Below are 25,428 nucleotides of genomic sequence, written 5' to 3'. Positions count from 1 at the left end.
GAGACTAGTTGGGATCGAGGGAAAGATGAATGCAGCAATGTACAGAGACACCCTTGATGAAAACCTCCTCCAGAGCGCTCTGAACCTCAGACCGGGGAGAATGTTCATCTTCCAACAGGACAACAACCCTAAGCACACAGTCGAGGTAACAAAAGCAGTGGCTACGAGACAACTCTGAATGTTCTTGAGTGGCCCAGCCGGAGCCAAAACTTGAACCCGATTGAACGTCTCTAGAGAGAGCTGAAAATGGCTGTGCACTAACGCTCCCCCTCCAACCTGATGGAGCTGGAGAGGTCCTGCAAAAAAGAATGGGAGAAATTGCCCATAAATAGGTGCCAAGCTTGTAGCATCATACTCAGACTCAAGGCTGTAAATGGTGCCAAAGGTGCTTCAACAAAGTATTGAGCAAAGGCTGTGAATACAGGTTGCTATAAATAGATTAGCAGACTGCTAAACTAGTCAGACACGCTCTGCATGTGTGGGGAGGAGGTGTGTGCGCCTTTCCTCCATCAGCTGTCCTAGAGTGTATAGCAATAATCTACTCCTACAGATGAATTAGGAAGTCAAAAATCTAACAGAACGTGCACATTCTAAACAGTATATAAAAGGTGAAGACAACAGCTATACATGTAAAACATATGTAGGGAGATTTGTTTCATCTCTGTGTATCATCTGAGGCTGTTCACTTCACTGGTTATATGTGTGGGTTTACATCCACTTCAATGGATTAACCTGTTCCCATCCATAACACATGTGCAGTGGCAAAAGGGTGGGCTGCAAGGTGCACATGCTGCACATATGCGTTACTGGGTAGCTGATGTTTCTGTGCTGAATGGCACTCCCAGCACAAGAGTCCAAGCTGTCCAACATAGCTCAGTCCAATAATGATCGACAGCTGGTAGAACCGGCTCCTGATCATGTAACCATTGTGACAGCTATTCACAGTGGTCATATAATTGCCGATCTTGCTCACCCCCAGGCATACAGGCCCCGTTAAGGGATGCTGTCGCTGGGCAGGAAGAGGTTAAAGTTTTGGCTGATTTATAACTTGCTCTGAAAAGGCGTTTGGAGAGGCACACTGCAAAGACCACTCTTCTGATATACAAAGCATAGTATACGCAATGGCACATTACAATGGTAAATGGAAAAATACTACCCTCCCCCTCAACTATCTGTCCCAGTGACCATCGCAGAGGCCTGCATCTCTCTCCACACTGCAAAAGTGAGTGAGAAAATAAAAGTTCTAAAAGAGTTCGACTTTAATCATGTAAAACATTGTTTCAACAGCTCAGACTACTTAGGCTCAACTACACATGATTTTTAAGCTTAGCAGTGGGACCGTACTTGCTGACAAACCGATCAACACCTTTGTTGAAAAACAGATGTTGGGAAAAACAAGCATTCAAAAAAATTAACGACTGGAAGTGAATAGGAATACAAAAAAAAAAAAAAAAAAAAAGAAGAAAGAAAAAGCAAAGAAAAGGGCTTTCCCTACTGGTGCTGGAAATTAATGAGTACTTCAATGACTCCAATTTTTGAAAGAGAACCAATCATTTATTTTCAATGCTTCTTGGATTATGTAGCCAACATTTTTACTGAAGCTGGAAGAAGACAAAAGACAATAGCAAAAAGGTAAAAAAGTTAACACTAGGATTTATATTTTCTTTGTATAGGTCCTAATGTGCTGCTCAAAACCACTAGATGTTTCCTTTAATTTTAAGAAGCTGCACTAGACGAGTGGAATTTAACTGGTTTCCATGGACCACGTCTTCAATTTTCTGTCAGCTTTTATAGATGCTGACCGCGGTCATTTAGGTCCGAGAGCTGCTGCAGCAGCAGGCACATGCTGCCAGCAACAGGTTTGGCCTGGCACTCACAGTTCTGTTAGTACACTTTGTATACCAGTGACGTTTGTACCCAAGATAAATAAGGAAATATTTTAGACAGAAAAACGTTTCTATATTTAGCAATTTCAACATCTGTCACAATCAAGCCTTTGTAGGAACATGTATTTTTCCAAATTATAGGGCTGGTCTGCAGTTGTCCAAAAGTGACAGCTAATGAATTTGATGGCTAGTGATTACAAGAGTGTTAAGCAGCCCCATCAGACTCACTTTTTTCAAATACAGTGCAGATCTGGGGAAATCCAAAGTTAGCCATCGCCTAACAGAGTAATTTAAGGAAAGCATACGCATTTCATTAACCCGTAAAAGCTGTTTGGGGGATCATAATGTGAATGTCAGGTGGGCCCATCCATTAAGAATGTTTTTAATTTTAGAGATTGCCAATGGGTAATAGTTTAAAACTGCAAGGGCACACACAAAAAAAAACACAAGAGTAAAATAAGCAGAGCAGCAGTGGCTACTTTCATTAAACTTACAGTTACTGAAAAGTTTTTTTGCTTTCAACATATCTGCAATGAATTACAAGGAGGCTATGTTTCAGCAGAGTGCTCTGACAGAACGATATTTCTCCTTTCTAAATCTGCCTAGAGTAAAGAATCAAGAGTGGTGCTCTGCTTTTGCTCACACTGTTAGCTTGTGAATGGAAGCTGGAGGGTTCATTTTAGTACGCTGCACTCTCATCTACAATTTATGAGGGTAGCACTTCGCAGACTGATACACTAAAGTCAAGTAGTTCCAAAGACCATACCATTTCTGCTACTTTGCAATTATTCCAAGAACACAGATGATCAATAAACTAGCTTTTTTAAATTAAAGAAACCCAGATAACCAAATCAGCCTTAGAACCTGGCAGACTAACCACTATCATTGGTGTTCTTTACAATGTACAAATGCTACATTCTTTCTACACCAGCAGTGGTGGGGGACCCCAACGGTCCTTTTGCACCAATGCACATATAGCAATACACATGCAAAAGTGTGAATGGGTCTGCAGAGCATTCCTTTAACACACTAGTCTGCAGAATATAGGTCAAGCTGCCACACAGGAAAAATGTGATCTATACAGGAATTAGATTTTCATGCAGGGAAATGAAAAGGTTAAAATCTGCCTGGGTTTATGAAAAGAGCTCAGTTTGGCCCAAAAAAAAAAAAAAAAAAAAACGCAATAAAAACAGACTCCATACAGCACTAGATAAATGTAAACACTTAGGCTGCATTCACACCTGAGAGTATCGTATTCAGGCATAAAGTTGCACAATTTTACCACGATTTTGTACAGGTCAAAAGGTCACCAATGTAAAAAAAAAAAAAAAAAAAACAGAAAAAGGCCTGTAAGCCTCGGTTCACACCAGAGGTGGCAAGACTTGCAGGTCGCCTCACCGAGGCGACCTGCACACGACTGCCCGGGCGACTTGCAAAACGACTTCTGTATAGAAGTCTATGCAAGTCGCCCCCAAAGTCGTACAGGAACCTTTTTCTAAGTCGGAGCGACTTGCGTCGCTCCCCTTAGAACGGTTCCATAGCACAGAATGGGAGGCGACTTGTCAGGCGACTAGGTCGCCTGACAAGTCGTCCCTGTGTGAACCGAGCCTTATCTGCCTAAAAAGAAGCTCATTCTTTTTTTGAGCTTCAGCCATTTTGCTTCAGGCGACAGAATGCTCAGATGTGAACACAGGCCATTTAAATGAATGGGATTTTGCTTGTTGGGCGTTTTGGGCCCCGTTCACACTTGGCGATTTGAAATCTGACAGAATAGCTGCAATTCTGCCTGTGATTCAAAATCGTGCATTTAGGTGCCATTATTCTTAAAGGCACCCCAAACAGTGCAATTTTGCAATGATTAATGCATGACGTAATTGCAGCAGAATGCGCATTTAGAAAATCATGAAGCTCATCACCCAAAAAATGAGCAGGAGCTGCTTTTGGGTGATAATCGTGCATATGGCAGCCCACTGAAGTGAACAGACTGCCCTATGCGCGACATGCGGGAACACATGTAAATCACACTTTAAAAGTCGTAAGCAAGGATGCTAGTTTTTAGATGTCTGTTTTTTTCTTGCTGTTTGGAACATTTGGTCATGGAAGTCCATATGTTACCTTCTGAATGCTTTGAAACTAACCATGACGCTCAAGGAAGATAGTCAAAAATTATAGGGCTATTGCAGGTGATACATAGATGCAAGTTTGTCTTTTAAACGCTAAGACCCCATACACACTATTAGATTTCCTGCAGATTTTTGTCTTCAGATTTACCAAATCCATATAATATGAGGTCAAACCTTAAAAGTTTCAATTTGTATGCAATCAGGCAGGCCCTTGCGCTACATAGTTTTGGTAAATCTAAAGACAAAAATCTGCAGAAAATGTAATAGTGTTTATGGGGCTTAAAGTTCATTTTCCCCCTCCAACCAAAGTACAGCTTCCCTATGTACCAGCATGCCAGTAATATACCTCTCAACACTTATAAATACTCATGCTGAAAGTAAATACGTGAAATATAATATGAAAATTGCAGTTGCTGTACACAAAGTGCTCCTCACTTGAAATTATACAACATAAATGACAGCACTTGCAACAGTGCAAAAATATCAAATCATCCAATGTGAAAACAATTGATCAAAAATCATGTTAATGAATATTGCAAAATGTCCTAAAAAAAGTGCTCTTGCACTCCAAACTTTCATTCTGTGGTGTGACACCCCCCCCCCCCTCATGTGTCCCCACTCACAAGATATAATGGACCCCTAGCTTTTTAGTCTAAGGGTCATACAAGCTGAAATCTGGCAAGGAATGATGACTCCAATGGAGATCTTCCCCAGTGTGGTTATCAAAGGTTGAGATATTCACCAAAAATGAAAAAAAAAAAAAAAAAAAAAAAAAGAAGAAAAAGGGAGCCGATAGTGAAGTTCTGTATAACTGGTGTTTATTGCGCAAAAAAAGGGTTTGTACTTACAAGACACCGATGTAAAATAAAATAGGCACACATAATGCAGGGATTTAACCCAGGAAACAATGCATCCAGTGTGCGTTCCACCGAAACCGGAAGCGACATCGTTTGGACTTGGCACCGGTGCCTTGCAAGTACAAACTCTTTTTTGCGCAATAAACCCCAGTTATAGAGAACTTCACTTATCGGCTTTCATTTTTGGTGAATATGTCAACCTTTGATAACGACGCTGGGGGGAGATCTCCATTGAATCTCTTTTGAGCCGTCATTGCCAGATTTCAGCTTGTATGACCCTTAGACCGAAAAGCTAGGGGCCCATTATATCTGGTGAGTGGGAACACAGGAGGGGTGTGCGACACTACGGAATGAACGCTTGGAGCACTATAGCACTGTCAGAGGATTGGACCACAAGAGTACTTTTATTGGGACGTTTTGCTATATTCATTAACATTATTTTTGATCAATTGTTTTCACATTGGACGATTTATATTTGATATTAATTTTTGCACTACTGCGAGTGCTGCAATTATTTTTGTTGCATTAATATACCGCTTTTGCAGAAAAGAAAAAAGTTGGGCCTATATTCTGAAGGTGGCCTCACCTCTGCTTTCTTCTATAGAAAACCCCTCCATGACTTCCTGGTATCCATCCTGCAGGACGCCAGAGCAGTGAGTAGAATGCAGGAAGTTCTTCAGCAGCTGACCTCATTTAAAAATACCCTGCCCCCGTGCCCTTCTCCTCCAAGAGATAGTTTCCACCCACTACCTTGGTTCAGCCCAGTGCTGCAGTGCTTTCTAAAAGAAGTAATGAGGGAGGCGTGGTCCTGGGAGGTAAAACACACCCTATTCTGAGATGCAGTAAGGCAGTACATGATGGGATACAAAGTTTCCTGAGTGGTCACATGATGCTACAGGAAGTCAGGGCTCAGAAGGCATCTTTGACATTTTGAAAAGAGGGTGTAGATTCAAGGCTGCCATGGACATTAGAAAAGAAAGGCTTCTTCTATACATGTATAAATTGTAATTATATTTATAATATATTATTTATTCTGTGTTAACGTCCCGCATGAGCCTCATATCCCCAGATGACGTTGTTACAGAGAGAAACGCGTTTCAGAGGGGCCTCACGCATGACATTATTCCGCAAAGTCCACCTGATCACTTGGACCTGCTGTTTGTAACACATGCTGTGCAATTCCTTAAAAATTGCGTGTGTGATTTTCTCATTTTATTAAAATCTTGGTAAAATACTACATGTGGATTTTCTGCTGTAAATTAACTTCCTCCATGGAGTCTCTTGGCTTAGGAGATCGTGGAACCTTTACATGCAAGATCATGGTGTATATGGTCGTTATGCAGCAAGGTGTCTAATGATCTCCTTGTGGGATCAGAGCAGATGGTAAGGAGCTCGTTTAACAGCTTCAGCCCCGGAAGATTTTAGCCCCTTCCTGACCAGAGCACTTTATGCAATTCGGGACTGCGTCGCTTTAACTGACAATTGCGCGGTCGTGCGATGTTGCACCCAAACAAAATTGACATCCTTTTATTCCCCCACAAATAGAGCTTTCTTTTGGTGGTATTTAATCACCTCTGCGGTTTTTACTTTATGCGCTATAAACAAAAAAAAAAAAAAAAGAGCGCAATATTTTTTACTTTTTGTTATAAATATATATCCCCCAAAAATATATAAAAAAAACTATTTTTTCCTCAGTTTAGGCCAATATGTATTCTTCTACAATATATCAATATCAATATATCTATACAGTGGGGACGGAAAGTATTCAGACCCCCTTAAATTTTTCACTCTGTTATATTGCAGCCATTTGCTAAAATCATCAAGTTCATTTTTTTTCCTCATTAATGTACACACAGCACTCCATACTGACAGAAAAACACAGAATTGTTGACATTTTTGCAGATTTATTAAAAAAGAAAAACTGAAATATCACATGGTTTTAAGTATTCAGACCGTTTGCTCAGTATTTAGTAGAAGCACCCTTTTGATCTAATACAGCCATGAGTCTTTTTGGGAAAGATGCAACAAGTTTTTCATACCTGGATTTGGGGATCCTCTGCCATTCCTCCTTGCAGATCCTCTTCAGTTCTGTCAGGTTGGATGGTAAACGTTGGTGGACAGCCATTTTTAGGTATTTCCAGAGATGCTCAATAGAGTTTAAGTCGGGGCTCTGGCTGGGCCATTCAAGAACAACGGAGTTGTTGTGAAGCCACTCCATTATTTTAGCTGTGTGCTTAGGGTCATTGTCTTGTTAGAAGGTAAACATTCCGCCCAGTCTGAGATCATGAGCACTCTGGTGGAGTTTTTCCTCCAGGATATCCCTGTACTCGGCCGCATTCATCTTTCCCTCTATAGCAACCAGTCGTCTTGTCCCTGCAGCTGAAAAATTGCAAGTTAGACTTACCGGTAACTTGTTTTCCAATAGGCTTTCAGGACAGCACCAGAGAGATCATGGCTCCTCCTCCCACAGGAAACACCTCATCAATTAAGTCTTTAAATTGGAGCCCTCCATGTTGCCTCGTCAGTTGTTTGTAGAGAACTCCAGCCCCAGCTGCAACACATAAGCGACAGTTATATCATAGTATTACAGCATTAGCATAAAAAAAGGGCGGGTTACTGCTGTCCTGAAAGCCTATTGGAAAACAAGTTACCGGTAAGTCTAACTTGCAATTTTCCAAAAAGTCTTTCAGGACAGCACCCGAGAGGATAATCGAGACTTACTCTAATTAGGGTGGGACAACAGCCTGTAAGACTTTCCTTCCAAAAGCCTGGTCCCCAGCCGTCATGAGGTCTAACCTATAATGACGGGCAAAGGTTGTCAGACTTGTCCAAGTAGCTGCCTTACAGATTTGTTCGGGGGTGGCGCCAGCTTTTTCTGCCCAACTCACCGCCGAAGCTCTTGTAGAATGAGCCCGGACATTCACTGGACTCTCTTGACCTGTAAGGGAATAGGCTTCTGAGATAGCCATTCTCAACCATCTGGCAATGGTTCCTCTAGGGAGAAGAAGCGAGACATTTGTGAGTTTTCCTGGGTGGCAAAGAGATCCACTCTTGGGCGCCCCCATTTCTGCACTATTAAATGGAAGACTTCTGGATTCAATTGCCACTCTGCTTCCAATATCTGGTTCCTGCTTAGGAAGTCCGCTACTCTGTTTAGGGTCCCTTTTAAATGGACCGCGGATAAGGATAGAGTATGGAGCTCTGCCCAACTCAGAATGCCTTTTGCCAGGCTTTGCAGAACTTTGCTTCTGGTTCCCCCGTCTGTTTATGTAAGCCACCGCCATGGCGTTGTCTGACAGGATCGGAGTATGCTGCCCCTGGACTTCTTTCACAAAGGCCAGTAAGGCCATCTCTATAGCTTTTAGTTCCCTCCAATTTGAGGACCTCAGTGCATCTTTTGTGGCCCACGAGCCCTGGGCCCACCGGCCGCTCATATGAGCCGCCCAACCCCAGGAACTGGCATCGGTTGTCAACCTCACCTGGGTTGGGAAGGACCATAACAGACCCTCTGAATACCTTGTCTGGTTCTTCCACCACCAAAGACTTCTTTTTACTGAAGTAGGGATCTTCACTAATGAATCTAGTGAATCCTGCTGGTGATTCCAGGTTTTTAACAGGAAACTTTGCAGAGGTCTGAAGTGGAGCTTTGCCCACTGGATGGCCGGTATGGAAGAGGTCAGGGTTCCCAATGTTGACATGACCTTCCTGATGGACAGAAATTGATTGGACTGTAGCAGTGACACCACTTGTACCAACTTTTTCTGTTTTTCCTCTGGAAGAAAAATTTTTTGTTCCAAAGAGTTGATACGGAAACACAGGAATAACACTTCCTGTGTGGGAATCAGATTTGATTTTTGAAGGTTTAAAATCCACCCTATGGATTCTAGGTGAACACGGGCTCTGAGCAAGTTTTCTTGAAGACCTCCTCTGGTCTGGGCAAAAAACAGCAGGTCGTCCAGATAAGGAATAACTGAGATCCCCTCTAGACGCAGAGGCGCCAGAGCTTCGGCCATTATTTTCGTGAAGACCCTTGGGGATGATGACAGACCAAACGGGAGTGCTTTGAATTGTAGATGTACCACCTTCTTCCCTTCTTTCAGTGCTAACCTCAGATATTTCTGTGACCTGGCGGCAATAGGAATGTGGAGGTAGGCATCTTGTAAATCTATTGATGCCATATAGCACCCTTGATACAGGAGGTTTCTTACTGAAAATATTGAATCCATCCGAAACCTTCTGTACTCTACTGATTTGTTCAGCATTTTGAGATTCAGGATAAGACGGAACTTTCCTGAAGGTTTCTGAACCAGAAAAACATGTGAGTAGAACCCCTGGAAGAACTCCCCTGCCGGGACCGGAACAATGACTTTCTGATTTTTCAGTTCCTGAATTAGGGACTTCATGGCGAAAGCCTTGACTGCATCCCTTGGGACGTTTGTCACCAGGAATCTTTTTGGAGGTTATTCCGTGAATTCTATCACATACCCCTGGGAGAGCATATTTACAACGAACTGATTTGAAGAAATGGCTCTCCACTGAGGAAGAAACTCCTGGAGTCTTCCCCCGACCTTGAAGGAGTCATTGTGGTTTTGCGGAGGCCGCAGGAGGATTGAAGAGGACTCCACCCCTACCTTTGGGCTTCTGAGAAGACCATGACTTCCTCTTGCCCTGCGTTTTTCCTTCCTGCTGACCTTTTTGGGGCCGAAAGAAACGCTTACGGGTTTGCACCTGCTTTTTCTTAACTGGAAACTACTTTTTCTTATCTTCCGTACGGTCAAGAATGGACTCTAGCTCTGAACCGAATAGCAGATCACCTGCAAACGGAATACCACACAATCTATTTTTAGATGCAGCATCCCCTGGCCACGTCTTCAGCCATAAGGCCCTTCTGGCAGAATTAGTTAAAGCTGCTGACCTTGCTGACATGCGGATAGATTCCACAGACGCATCCGCAATATATGATATTGCTGCAGACAGGGTTGAAAAAGTCTAGAATCTCCTGTTTTGAAGAATCTGCTATGACATGGGCTTTCAACTGGTTAACCCAGTGATCTAAGTTCCTTGCAACACAGGTTGTTGCCATTGCTGGTTTCAGATTGTGCATCACTGATTGCCAGGTTCTTTTAAGAAGCAGGTCCATCCTTTTGTCCATAGGCTCCTTCAGAGTGCCCATATCCTCAAAGGCGAGGTCCGTAGACTTAGAGACCTGAGAAAAGGCAGAGTCCAATTTTGGAACCTTATTCCTCAAATGGAAATCTTTTCTTGTGAGCCCGGGAAAAGAAAGGCTTTTTCTCAGGTTCCAGACACTCTTTTTTAATCATATCAGTGATAACTGAATGGACTGGAAAAGAACGGCCTTTTGAATCTCCTAAACCAGCATACATGCGGCCATGCAGGGAGAGTTCCTTCTTTTCCTCTTCTATCCCCAAAGTGGCATGGATTACCTTCAGGAGTCCTCCCACCTCTTCTAGTGACAATTTGTATTTAGAAGCAGCATCTGATTCATTTTCCTCCTCCTCAGAATCTGTATCATCTGGAGCGAGGGAAACGGACCCTTGAGAAGCGTCCTGGGATATCGGACCCCCAAAAATTATTTGAGAGCCGCCCTGGGGTTCTGAAGATGGCTGCGGAACCAAAGAATCCCTAGAGGGACCTGGTTCCTCTCTTAGATTAGACCTAAAAGCTTGAAAGGTGGCCCGGAGCTCATCCTTTATTGTTGAAACCAAGTCGCCACATACGGATGGAGTCTCCTCTCTGACCAAATTTGTAATGCACTCTGCACAAAGCGTTTTGGTCCAAGCATCACTTAATTTCTCTTTGCAGACAGGGCACCTTTTCTTGACTGGTTGGGCAGAACCTTTGGCCTGGACAAACAGAAAAGAGACATGGAACCACGCTTAAAAGGCTGCAATACAGCGCAAATAAGACACCCAGGTGCACTAAGGAAGATAACATCTCCTTTCCATGTGCCCAGCAAGCCGCCACCACCACCTAATCCCCTGTTGTAGGGCAGATATACTAAATCTAGCCACTGCAACATACATTCCCATGGAGGGGGTGGGGGGGGGGGTGGTGGGGGAAGGGGGGGAAAGGGTGGCGCCTTGGCTTGCCCCCTTATCCGCTGCATCGCTATCCATAGCTGTCTGCGGTGCGTGGTGAAACGATCGGTTCCAGATTCGAAAACGCCGCTGCGCTGACCTGGAACCGGAAATAAGGCACCAGGTGACCCTGCCCTCTCCCACTGCGCTTTGCGACCGGAAATGACGCGCGCGCCGACCCGGAAGTGCTGCCTCCTCCCATTACAGGACGTGGCTGAAGCGCTCTTCTGCCACCAGAAACATGGCGGCCGCCACCGCTCGTTCCTCCAATGCAGCCCGCAGGGAACAGAGGACGGCCGCCTGTCTGGCCAAAAAATTTGGAGGCAGCACCCCCAGACGTACAGGCTCTCCCCGAGCACGGAAGAGGGAGAGGGAGCCCACGGGACCATCCATCTGAGAGGCAAGTGGGAGGCTCACTCTCCTAGCCATAAAAAGACCTAACAGGTGAGAACCTGTGTCTCCCAGGATAAACCTGAGAGATCATGGCTCCCACCAGAGGTGTTCCTCCAGCTGGAGGAAACACAAAAAACTGACGAGGCAACGTGGAGGGCTCCAATTTAAAGACTTAATTGATGAGGTGTTTCCTGTGGGAGGAGGAGCCATGATCTCTCGGGTGCTGTCCTGAAAGACGTTTTGGAAAACACCCCTACAGCATGATGCTGTCACCACCATACTTCACTGTTGGGACTGTATTGGACAGGTGATGAGGATGAGCAGTGCCTGGTTTTCTCCACACATACCGCTTAGAATTAAGGCCAAAAAGTTCTATCTTGGTCTCATCAGACCAGAGAATCTTATTTCTCACCATCTTGGAGTCCTTCAGGTGTTTTTTAGCAAACTCCATGCGGGTTTTCATGTGTCTTGCACCGAGGAGAGGCTTCTGTCGGGCCACTCTGCCATAAAGCCCCGACTGGTGGAGGGCTGCAGTAATGGTTGACTTTCTACAACTTTCTCCCATCTCCCGACTGCATCTCTGGAGCTTAGCCACAGTGATCTTTGGGTTCTTAGGCTCTTCTCCCCCGATAGCTCAGTTTGGTCAGACGGCTAGCTCTAGGAAGGGTTCTAGTTGTCCCAAACGTTTTCCATTTAAGGATTATGGAGGCCACTGTGCTCTTAGGAACCTTAAGTGCAGCAGAAATTTTTTTGTAACCTTGCCAGATCTGTGCCTTGCCACAATTCTGTCTCTGAGCTCTTCAGGCAGTTCCTTTGAACTCATGATTCTCATTTGCTCTGACATGCACTGAGCTGTAAGGTCTTATATAGACAGGTGTGTGGCTTTCCTAATCAAGTCCAATCAGTGTAATCAAACACAGCTGGACTCAAATGAAGGTGTAGAACCGTAAAACCATCTCAAGGATGATCAGAAGAAATGGACAGCACCTGAGTTAAATATATGAGTGTCACAGCAAAGGGTCTGAATACTTAGGACCACGTGATATTTCAGTTTTTCTTTTTTAATAAATCTGCAAAAATGTCACCAATTCTGTGTTTTTCTGTCAATATGGGGTGCTGTGTGTACATTAACGAGGAAAAAAATGAACTTAAATGATTTTAGCAAATGGCTGCAATATAGCAAAGAGTGAAACATTTAAAGCGGGGTTCCACCCAAATTTTGAACAATATCTGTATGTATTCTCTTCCTTGCCTAGATGCTGACATGCCGTTTAAAAAAAATTTAAATCGCCGTAATTACCTTTTATTTTTCTATTCTTCTTTGCACTTCCTGGTTCTCTTCCCGTGGGAGTAGGCGTGTTTCTAGCCTCTCCCAGACTCCTGGGAGCTAGTCTCAGGCTTCCCAGGATGCCACTGAGCATGTGCGGGAACGAGCGGTGAATGCTGGGAGCACAGCATTCACCACATCCAGGAAATAAATGCTTGTGGGCTTCAAATGCCCACAATGAAGATGGAAACCGCCTGCAGTGAATAATATAAGTTATTCTTTCCGACGAAATCTGACACAGGCGGACATATTACACACAATATGTCAGTATGTAATGCTGAGAAGAAAAGTTTGTGAATACTTTCCGTCCCCACTGTGTGTATATATATATATATATATATATATATATATATATATATATATATATATATATATATATATATATATTATATTATATATTATATATATTTTGTAGAATACATATTGGCCTAAACTGAGGAAAAAATTAGTTTTTTTTTTTAATATATTTTGGGGGATATATATCTATATCTATCTATCTATCTAGATATATGAGAGAGATTATCTATCTATCTATATATATATATATATATATATATATATCTATATATATAGAGATATATATATATATATATATATATATATATATATATATATATATATATATATATATATATATATATATATATATATATATCCATAAATCGATCGATATCTATTTTTTTTTTTTTAACCAAAATTGCAATAAGCGTATATTGATAGGTTTGCACAAAAGTTATTGCGTCTACAAAATAGGGGATAGTTTTATGGCATTTTTATAATACTATTTTTTTTTTTTTTTTATTAGCAATTGCAGCAATCTGTGATTTTTATTGCGACTGCGACATTATGGCGGACACTTTTGACACCATTTTGGGACCACTGTCATTTATACAGCGATCAGTGCTATAAAAATTAGAGGTCGACCGACATGGGTTTTTCTCTGGCCGATGCCGATATTTAGAAATTGGCCGATATATGATGCCAATTTTTTTTGGGCCAATATGTTAAGCCAATTTTTTTTCTTTTTCCCCTTCATCTCATAAAATCTAACAGACCCCTTTCACAATGGGGCGTTTTTCAGGCGCTTTTGGGCTAAAAATAGTGCCCGCAAAATGCCTGCAAAACGGCTCCTCTGCAGTCTCAGTGTGAAAGCCCGAGTGCTTTCACACTGAGGCGATGCGCTGGCAGGATGTTAAAAAAGTCCTGCAAGCAGCATCTTTGGGGCGGTGTATACCGCTCCTCGACCACTCCTGCCCATTGAAATGAATAGGCACCGCTGCTAAAGCGCCAACAATGCGATTCGGCAGCGGCGCTTCACGGGCGCATTTAACCCCCTCCTGGGGCGCTAGCTGGGTTATAAGCTCCCCGTTGGCAGCCGAATAGCGCCGCTAAAATGATGGTAAAACTAGCAGCATTTTACCGTCAACGCCTGCCTGCTCCAGTGTGAAAGCAGCCTTAAGTAATAAGTGATACAGAAAATGTCTTACATTTGAACATAACAAACCTCCAATCAGATCACTTGTATTTATAATTTAGATAAAAAAAAAACTATATCTTAAATATTAAATACACAAAAACAGGTAATCAAACTTTTGGATGAAAAAAAATGGGCTAACTTTACTACTTAGTTTTTTTTTTAAATTCATTAGTGTATTTTTTCCACAAAAAAAAAATGCGTTTGAAAGACTGCTGCGCAAATACCGTGTGACATAAAATATTGCAGCAACCGCTATTTTATTCCCTAGGGTCTCTGCTAAAAAAAATATATATATATATATATATAATTTTTGGGGGTTCTAAGTGATTTTCTAGCAGAAAAAAACAGGATTTTTACTTGTAAGCAACAAATGTCAGAAAAGATTTAGTCTTTAAATGGTTAAACTGAGAACTCCTACACATGGAGTTCAGTTCATTGATAAGTAGAAACATTGTATCTTTTTAGCTTCTTTTATCAGACTTGGCAGGCTGCCCAGAGAGGAGAGAAGTCACACCAGGGAAGACTTCAGGCAACTTGCATTGACTTCTATTACAGAAGTCATTTGCCATTCGTGCTGAAGTTATAAAATCGGCCTTTTTTATCAGCACCATCGGCTAATGCCGATTAAATAAACGCCAAATATCGTCCGGCCGATATATCGGTCGATCTCTCATAAAAATACACTGATTACTGTGCAAATGACACTGGCAGGGAAGGGATTAAACACTAGGGGGCAAGTGTGTCCTAGGGAGTGATTCTAACTGTGGGGGGGCTACCACTCATATGACAGCGATCATTGCTCCCGATGACAGGGAGCAGTGATCTCTGTCATGTCACTAGGAAGAATGGGGAAAAGCCTTGTTTACATGGGCATCTCACCGTTCTGTGGCTCTGTGACACGATCACCGGCGGACATAGAGTCTGCGGGTCCCACCGCTAGCCCCGTCAATTAAAGGAGACATACAGGTACGCCCATTTGCCTACCACTGCCATTATGCCTATGTATAGCGGCGTCGGCAAGTTGTTAATAACTCTTGTGGACTCCTTCTGGGAGCACTTTTTCTTCGGTGGTACAAGTTATCTTTCCTTCACAGGGTAAGAGAAACTATTGATGTTTTAAAAAAAAAAATCTGAGCACCTTTTTGAGAGAGATGTGTGTGTACGTATATATATATATATATATATATATATATATATATATATATATATATATATATATATATATATATATATATGTGTGTGTGTGTGTGTGTGTGTGTGTGTGTGTGTGTGTGTGTGTGTGTGTGTGTGTGTGTGTGTGTGTGTGTGTGTGTGTGTGTACACACACACACACACACACACACACACACACACACACACACACACACACACACACTTGTTAGAATAATTTTTTTTGCAGTGTTTGCACAATTTATATGGACTTTATTTGCACAGATATGATTCACCCTAAATTGTCATATGTTTAATGCATTTTTATAGTTTTTTTGTGATTAACCTATACCTAGCACAAGGATAGCACACCTAATTATTGGTTGGCGCTTCTATTCATTATGAAAAGTGGAATTCGGCTTAAAAAGATGAACTTATCCTTTAAAGTGAAACTTCACTCTACCAATCAAAATTGGCTATTTTTAAACCTTATGTTGCTAGCATTAGTAAATAGATAGTAAATTATATCATATTTACTTGTTTTAAACTTTGTTTTTTTACATTTGTTCAGTTACTTCCTGGTTTCGTGCCTAGGCAAACGTCATACATACAGGAGTCTTCAGGAGGGGAGGAGGAGGGATGGTCTCACCTTAGCGCACTCTCCTGCATGCATGCTTGGGCTAAGGGCAGACAAATTCCAGAAAGTAAAATGCTGTATTTATCATCTGCCCTTAGGATGGCCATGGCCAGAAATGCTAGGGGGTGTTTTTTGAAGTGATTTCTCAACAAAATAAAGCACATGGATAGATGGGGGAGTTTGCTTTGAATATTAAAAATATATGAAATGGTGTTTTTGCTTTGTGTTGCTCAGATGCAGTGTAGTTTCATTATAAACTGGTATTCATGGGCAACTACACAGAGGCTGTTACCAGGCAATTCAATCGTTCCTAGAAACAGAAATAAAAAAACAAAATCTCACAATATAAAAGTCACTTGGCCAACACAAGATGCCTAAACAAACCTTTTTCCCCTTAATCTTGCAAATAAGCAAATGGCATCTTCAAACCCCAAGCACAACCTACCTCTGCTACCCCTCCCCCAACAATGTAATGTGCACCCCTTACCAATTTTTTGACTTGAACACACTTAAAAGTGGAATGATTGGGGGGTGCATGTGCCAGAACTGACTTCAAAAACAAGAAGCTGGATGACAAAACGCAGAAACAGAGGGGGCACATGAACCCATTTATTGTAGGGATCTGCTCACATTAGATCATTACCAACAGACTGACAGCAGCTTGCTATCAAATGACCATTCTTTCTCCAATAAACTGGACAATTCTTGGGATTTAATGGAATACACCCTAAGGATGACCACTTACTAAAATGTACTGGATACAACAGGATGCAATGAGGCCTTTTGACAGCTAATGAAAATGAAGGTTCATCTTTACAAATGAATATTGCCATGTTTTATAAATCAGACCCTTTGGACAATTATTCACTTCTAAGAAGTGATTTTGGTGGGCTCCATACCATAGCCACATAGGGAAATTTAGATAGCCTCTTGTTTACAGACATTTACAAGCATGTAGTAATGTTTAAAAATACTCATGGAGGCATTTAACCAGATTCCAGAACCCCACTATCACTAGCTGAGAAAGGTGGACCTCATGAAATAAACAGCACCAGATGGAAACATTGATTACTTCAAATTGCACAACTCCGGAGTTAAATAGTAACATCTATTCTTGGAGATCACATCGCCTATTGTGAAAAGACTGTTAGTCTACTTTGTACTATATAAAAGAGACACAGTAACCCTTCTGCGCCATAATGTACCTTGAGATAGGATCCATAGTACTTTGTCACATAGGGGCTGTCACACTGACTAAGAACGGTTATTTCTTGTTGTATGTCTTCTATTTCATCCTCTGCTTCTTCCAGATCTATGATTTTTATAGCAACCACATGCTGAGTCCGGTTATCAATACCCTTAAAAACTTCTCCAAAGGACCCCTTTCCAATGCGTTCCAGTTTTGTGAACAACTCTTCTGGATCAGCCCGGTGGTTCTAGGAGGGGGAAAAAAAAAAAAAAAACAGCATTAAAAAAAACATAAGATTTTTTTAATGGGCTCCCTGTATATTACATCACAATTTCTACACAAGTCTAAAGCATAGCATAAGCTGCATCCTGGTTTAGAGAAAATTGCTGTTGTGGTAACAGATTCTCCCATACACACATTCTGCCCCAAGGAACCTTACAGCAACACATATGAAAGTGACCCACTAAAACAAATTGGCCTTGGTAAGGGTATCCAATCAGGTAGGCTCTTATGTTACATAGCTGTTGACTGGATTTATTTTCCCCTCTCAAATAGGTGCAGTATCTCAACCACTATCCTGTGTCACTCTAGTCTCCACCCCTACCCACCTCCCAGCAATACCTCTGGTCTTGGTCCCTACCCACCTGCTTAAGAAAAAAAAAAAGAAAAAGAAAAAGAAAAAGAAACCTTGCAGCAACCATATGAAATGAGGTAGTGTGGTATATGGAACATACATCATGGTATACAGAATGAGAAGGTACACAATAGGGAAGAGACAGCATGGCATATCGGATGAGGTGGTGTTTAATAGGGAAAGGACAGCATGCATAAGGAAGGCGGGTGGTGTGGAATAGTGAACAGCATTGGACACTGCGTCTGCCAACAAACACTTGTGTCCCTTTAGTTAGGCTGTGTCCCATTCACACCTGAACTGAAAGACCACACAGTTGAACACTGCTGTCACACATAAACCAGGGCAGTGTCACACACTGCAAGTCTTTTTTTCTACCCTTGTCAGAATACACTGACCAGCACTCGCCACCAACAGTCAGATGCTGGTTTTCCACCATGCCACTTCAACAAAAGCTTGTCGTTAGATTGGCTTCTGTCAGACAGACTGCTGTACACACTCAGCCAGCTCCAGCTGAACCAGAAGATTCTGACCGTGTACACTACTCGCCTCCTCTGCCGGGCTTTCCATTTCATGATGTCATCAACTTTATCTGCAACCGTCTATCCCAGTGATTCTCCACTGGCCAGAGGTCTGAAAATGGCACAATTACCTGGGAGCAAACATTGTCCCTGTGTGGTGCAACACCCCCAGTCAGGACCAGTGAATGCCAGAAAAGAGGTCTGGTTGTTGGTAGACCTAAAGGTGATTGTACTTAAGACTGTAATGTGTTTGTTGAGCTGTGAACAGGTAGGCCATTGTAAACCTGATTTGCTTTATGTACAGAGAATGGAAAGGATTCACCAGTCAAAACTTTGTAAAATCGTAGTTTAATAAATGGCACAGGATAAAGCCCTTATATTAAATTTTTACTTTGAGTAGAGGCTTGTAAGCATGAAAAAAAAAATAATTATATATATATATATATATATATATATATATATATATATATATATATATATATATATATATATATACATACACACACACACACACACATATACATACACACACATATACATACACACATGTACACACACATATATAGTAGAGTCTGAAAGCCAAGATTGAACATATTAAAAAAGGTTAATTTAAAAAATGAATCCTAAATTTACTCAGTTGACATTTTTAAAGAATACAACCTACAAAAGATCAGCAATCAAGTCTTAGCACTTAGTCTAAATATCTTGCACAACCTCTCTGCTCCTGAGAGTGTGAATGGTGTTGATCTTTTAATATAGGAAAATTGTTGAATACAGTCCTCTTAGCACTGTTACTGTAAGAAATTCAAAATGACTGGGTATGGGTATTTAACATTCAGCTTCTGCCAAAGGAGCTTAGTGAAGCAGTCTGAAAAAATGTTTGCCTAAGTGCTCAAAGTGGACCTTATAAATAAAATCCAAGCTTCACTTCACTTAGACCCTTAACAATCCCCCCCCCCCCAGTGACAGTGCACAAAGGACTGGCCAACACTATTGCCTGTTGTCTTCTGGCAGTTAAAGCGGGGTTCCACCCAAATTTTGAACATTATCTCTATGCATTCTCTTCCTTGCCTAGATGCTGACATGCGGTGTAAAAAAAAATTTAAAATCGCCGTAATTACCTTTTTTTTTTCTAATCTTCTTAGCACTTCCTGGTTTTCCTCCCATGGGAGTAGGCGTGTTTCTAGCCTCTCCCAGACCTCCCACAGTCCCCTGGGAGCTAGTCTATGGCTTCCCAGCATGCATTGTGCAACAGCGTCATCACAACATCTCGGTGAATGCTGGGAGCACAGCATTCGCCGCATCCAGGAAATACATGCTTGTGAGCTTCAAATGCCCACAATGAAGATGGAAACCGCCTTCAGTGAATTTTATAAGTTATTCTTTACAACGAAATCAGACACAGGCGGACTTATTACACAGAACATGTGAGTAGATAATCATGAGAAGAAAAGTTTGTGAATGAACTCCAAAAAAAAAAAAAATGATAGATAGGTCGACCCCCGCTTTAAAGTGATTGTAAAGGTTTTTTTTTTTAACCAACATGTTATACTTACCTGCTCTCTGTAAGGGTTTTACACTGAGCGGCCCAGATCCTCATTTTCTGGGGTCCCCCGGTGGCACTCCAGGCTCCTCCCCTTAGAGTGCCCCCACAGAGGCGGGGCACTCCCGAGTGCTGCTGCTGCATCCATTGACATGACACGACACGACAGAATGCATTGAGGTGAAAAACCTTGAGACTTTACAACTCCTTTAACTTTTCTCCATTACTGAACTATCCTGCCAATAACTTAGAAACTGAAAGTAAGCAAGATTGGTTGCCATGGACAAATGCCATGTTTTCTTCTATGCATTTTTAAAGCCTAACATAATAGGTTTGCATTACAATTTCAAAATCTACGGAATGTTTTACATATCCTGAAGTATAGAATTTAAAGACAGAAAAAAAGCAGCAATATAAAATTGATGAGTTTGCATGTTAAATATTAAAGCATTTACTTCTGGCTTGCTGAACAGGAAAAAAAAACTGCATTCCATATGCCACCAGACTAATCCCATAATCCTTAGCAACTGATTATCTAAAAGTGACTGCACATGTGAAGCACTGGACCACAGATCACTTTTTTCATAGTATCAAATATTGAAAAAGAGGCCCCATCTCAATAGAAAATATGGTCAAGTGCCAGGAGTCTGGTGAATTAATGCCATGGAGATTGATACAAAAGCACAGCGCATAACAGTGTCTGACCCCTGTTGTCAACCACAGAGACAACACAGTTAAAAACGTATAAAGCTTGCGCAGGTCAAGAGAGGTCAGAAGTAAAGTCGATGAAATGGAAGCACATTTAGCAGCTAATGACTGCCTTAAAAATACCTTCATACAGCATATGCAAGGTTTATAGTGGCATGACAAAGGCCACCAACCCTTAGGCCCCTTTCACACAACTGCGACTTCAAAGTCGCCGCAATTTCAGGGAATGCCTGTGTAACTCACATCAAAGTTGGACCAAAGTAGTGCAGGGACTACTTTGAAGTTGCACAGCTATGAATGGTACTCCTTTGAAAACATGGAGTACGTCTTTTCATGCGACTTTGCAGTCCCAAGTCACACAAGTGATTTATGTATGCTACTCTTTTATTTAGAGAAAATATTTCCTTATACAAAAGGACACAAGCCTGCCTGCACAGTTTTATATTTGTAACATCTGCTGTGTGATCTCCATTTTCTCCTTTATATTTGTGTCTTACACTTTTCGTTTCTGTACAGGGTTGAACAACACTAGAAGAAACGCTGATCGCACTGCTGCTGCTGGTCAGCGCTGGGAGGATACAGTGTCAAAGCATTGATCCCACTGTGTCATACTGTTTACATTTGTTACAACCTTATCAAAATGTTACAAGTGACATTTAACGAATTTCATATTCCCTGCAGGTGTATTGCAATGTAATGGTTTGTGTTACAACCCGCTGCACCGAAAAAAAAACAAGGGGAGCACTTTTCCCCTTTACCTACCAGCACATTCAACGCAAATGGTGCGAATGAGTCTCACAGTTATGTCCCTTCTGCCCGGTTTAAATTTAGCCAGTTTTTATGGGCCGAGAACGCTGATCGGCAGACCTTTTTCAGGAAAAAACAGGGAGGGGAAGGCGCCAACGTGAGTGTAGTATTAAAATGACTAATAGGATCAAATTAAAAACACTTAAAAAGATAATAGAAGATGCATGCGCGTCAAAGTAAAGTGCAGTCCTGGCATTACACATGGCTCTGTAGGTTCCAATTACCCAACCTATGGATACATCACCATCCAGCTATTACAGCCACAGACTATATCCCTAAGGATTACTCCCATCTGGAGCGCCAGATAAACACTGACTATACGGCAGACCTTTTTCAGTCATGCCCCTTGGACAGAAGCTGGCCGAACAGCTGTCGGACCGGCTGCAGAACACACAGGCCAAAGGTTTCTATTTAACCAGCCAATGATGCCCGACATTTCGCCCATGTGTATGGGGCTTTATGCGGCGTTTTCAAGTGTACTAGGATTACAGTAAATAATGAGCAGAGGGGAAAGTTTTCAAAAAATGCTTACAAAGTCAAATAGCCATAAACTCAAACTATTTTGCAAGACAAGCCACTATGCACATTTTATGGCCACTTAAATTGTTACTAAACCCAGGACCCTGCATTCACTATATCGGTTTTAGTAAATATAAACTGCTAAAGATCTTTTCTCATCACTAGTTTGAGCAGTTTTGTGACTTCAACCAGTGTTAAAGCTTGTAGGAGTCTTAATTTTACCCCGATTGTCCTATGAGGCTGCAGGACCCCTGGCCCTGTGCTGATCACATGCGCCCTCCCAAGACAGACCAAACTGAGCATGTGCAGAGTGCCCCCAAGGCTCTGTACTATCAGATGTTTGGAGATTGTGGAATCGCAATTGAGGATCAGAGAAGACCGGATCAAACAGCCTGTTACACAATGTGGAGGATTCCCCTTAAGTTCCACAGCGAGTATAAAGCATGCTTTACTGCATGTACAGACTGATTTTACGGTGGTTGGTTTAGAAACACTTCAAGGACCAGGCTTTTTCTGGCACTTTGTTTACATGTAACAGTTTTTTTTTTTTTGCTAGAATATTTAGAACCCCTAAACATTTTTTTTTAAAGCAGAGGCCCTACAGAATAAATTGGTGGGTTTTGCAAATTTTTCTATGCAACACGGTATTAGCGCACCGGTTTTTCAAACACTAATTTTTGACAAAATACACTTTGAGTTTCAAATGCAAAAAAACATGCACACACACAAATAACCCAAACTTTTTGGTAAAATAGAAAAGATGTCACTTTAAAATGTTGCATGCCCATGCAGCTGCAAATTTGCTAACCATAGGCCACACTTTAAAAGCCTTTACAGAGTATCACTTTAGATTTACACAGGTGGTCTGGTGCCAGAACTACAGCCCATGAGCTAACAATTGCGATTACCTCATATGTGTGGGACGAATGCTGTTTGCGTGCGGGACTGATGCGCACGTTCACCTTTGCAAGCGAGTACAGAGGCACTTTACTTTTTTTTTTTAAATCTATTTTTAAACTGTTACACCATTACACTGTACACACATCTCCCCTTCTCCCCCGCTGCTGGAAAAAGCTGCCGCTAAGATCGCTTTTACAACCACCGGCTCAAAAAAAAAAAAAAAAAAAAAAACACAACACACTGTACTGGGGTGATGCTTGCAGCTACAGTCATCAACCTGGTACAACGACTTGAAGTCCAGTGATGTACCAGATACGACTGCTCAGCAAGCGGTTACGCTGCTTTTTCTTTCTACCAGAGGTTCTGACAATTTTCAGCTTGTTATCAATACATAAAAACCTGTCTCCCTGCATCAAGTAATCATAGCAGATTTTTGGTACCCAAGCATACAGATAACTTAAATAAATACAGACATATGGCTATGGGTACCTGCAGACTCACATATAACTCAGTATACGCCAGTAAAATGACAAAGCTCATATAGGCATCCCCTATAAGAGGTCCTTGCGTATAAAAAAGGAAATTTGTCACTTTGTCTATTCAGCTCAAAGTAATAGGTTTTCTTGTGTAAACCCCAACACCTCCTAAAAATCACTGACCCTGCATTGTACGCGATGTCGTCAGTGTACCTGCAAGTGCCAGATCACCATAGAGATTTTGCAGGGACTGAACCTATAGCATGGAGGAAGCCTGCACAAGTAAAGAATCATGTTATACCTGGTACTCTAGGTATAAATTAGCATTAAACCATTGTAGTGCAAGAGGAACCCCACTGCAAGGGATTTTTTTTTTTTTTTTTATTGTAACTGGAGTGTTCATACCTTAAGTATCAAAAACAAACCAGAGCACAACAAAAGGAGGTTTTTCTGGCTTAGGCAGAATTTTACTTTTTATAGTTCAAAATACATGACAGGTTCTTCTCACTGCGCTGATATCTTCTTCCCTTGGTTCTGCCTCCAGTTCTTCTCGCCCATCATGCCCCAGGCAGTGACGTCACAAGGGGCGGATTCTATGGATGTCACTGGATGGCCACACCCCTTGGCTATAAAAGAACCTGCAGAGAGCGGAGCTCGCACAACTGCGGGAGCTAGCGTCCAGAGAAGATCAGAGGAAGAACTAGCAGAGAAAGAAGACAGCAGAGAGAAGAACCAGCAGAGGAAGGAGACATCAATGCAGCAAGCAAAACCGGAGGAAGAACCCGGGGAAGAAGAGATCAGCGCAGTGAGAAAAGCCGGAGAATGAAGACATCACTGGAGGGAAAAGAAATGGGAGGGAGAAGAAACGATGGAGCAGCTTCAATAAAGAACTGTCAAAAACCTGGAGTACTAGTTTTATTTCTTTGACACTTTTAGGTGAATGGTTTCTACATTCTTGGCAGGGTAGGTCAGTAAAGGAGAAAAGTTAAAAGGAGTTATAAAGTCTCAAGGTTTTTCACCTTAATGCAATAAAAGATTTTTTATATTTTCTGCTATAAAACAACCCAATTAAAAAAAAAAAAAAAAAAAAAAACGAATTTCTTCACCAATTTAGGCCAATATGTATTCTGCTACATATTTTTGGTAAAAAAAAAAAAAAAAACACCTCGATAAGCGTATATTGATTGTTTTGCACAAAAGTTATAACGTCTACAAAATAGGGGATCGATTTACAGCATTATAATTTTTTTGTTACTAGTAATGGCAGCGATTAGTGATTTTTAGCGGGACCTCAACATTGCGGCGGACAGATCGGACACACCACTGACATTTGATAGTTTTTGGGAACCAGTGACACATGCACTGACATTGTACTAATGACATTGGCAGAGAAGGTGTTATCAGGGGCTATCAAGGGGTTAACTGTATTCCCTGGGCGTTACAATGTGTATGGAGGATGGCCTGCCTGGTATAACACAGATCAGTCTCCCTGCATAGCAGAAAGACAAGATCTCAGTGTAATCCCCTGTTAGAACGGAGATCTGCCTTGTTTTTTTTTTTTTTTTTTTTTTTTAAATTTATTTTTATTCAAATTTTCCTTATAAGACACAAAGACATAAAGACATATACAAATTGGTTGTCTAGCTTGTACAGGTAATGTCGCAAGTACATCAGGTAAAAAAAAAAAAAAAGAAAAAAAAAGAAAAAGAGAGGAATACATCCATGCAATACAATTTTAACATATAAGTGAAAAGGGGATTTTTGCAATTTTTGGGCAGCCCCCCCACTGCCCATAAAGGCCTATACCTATTAACTAGGAATTACATTTAATCGTCGATTCTTGGTATCGTAACTGAAGCTAGTCCAACATTAGTAAGCAATGTTCATTTCCTCCAGCCACCCACTCCAAACCTTATTAAATTTCAATTGGCAGCCTCTATTAAGATGGGTATCTTTATATAGTGGAAGATTATCGTTAACCAAATGTTTCCACTGGACATTTGTGGGGGGATAGGGCTTCTTCCATTGAAATGTTATGGTTTTCCTAGCGTAAAATAGAAGCAAACCAATCATCGTGCGTTTAGCTACAGCAGGAACTAATTTTTTTTATAAGGCCCAACATACAAATCTCCATAGACAGTGGTAGATTAGTGGATGCAATTTTATTGATTAGGCCTAGTACCTCCC

At 41.6% G+C, this 25,428-nt stretch overlaps 1 protein-coding gene across 1 annotated transcript in view; it reads right to left on the bottom strand.

Moving 5' to 3' along the window:
- STK26 (serine/threonine kinase 26) overlaps positions 1-25,428 on the bottom strand; it is a 161,755-nt gene that overhangs the window by 79,796 nt on the left and 56,531 nt on the right. Inside the window, exon 2 of the mRNA XM_073599162.1 lies at positions 17,153-17,383. Coding sequence (XP_073455263.1) covers positions 17,153-17,383 — 231 coding nt within the window. The remainder of the gene's footprint in view (positions 1-17,152; positions 17,384-25,428) is intronic.

Source organism: Aquarana catesbeiana, linkage group LG09 (assembly GCF_042186555.1).
Source record: "Aquarana catesbeiana isolate 2022-GZ linkage group LG09, ASM4218655v1, whole genome shotgun sequence".
In the NCBI taxonomy this organism is placed as follows: Eukaryota; Metazoa; Chordata; class Amphibia; order Anura; family Ranidae; genus Aquarana; species Aquarana catesbeiana.
The sequence above is the reverse complement of the archived record's forward strand: the minus strand, read 5'-3'. Positions and strand labels throughout refer to the sequence as shown.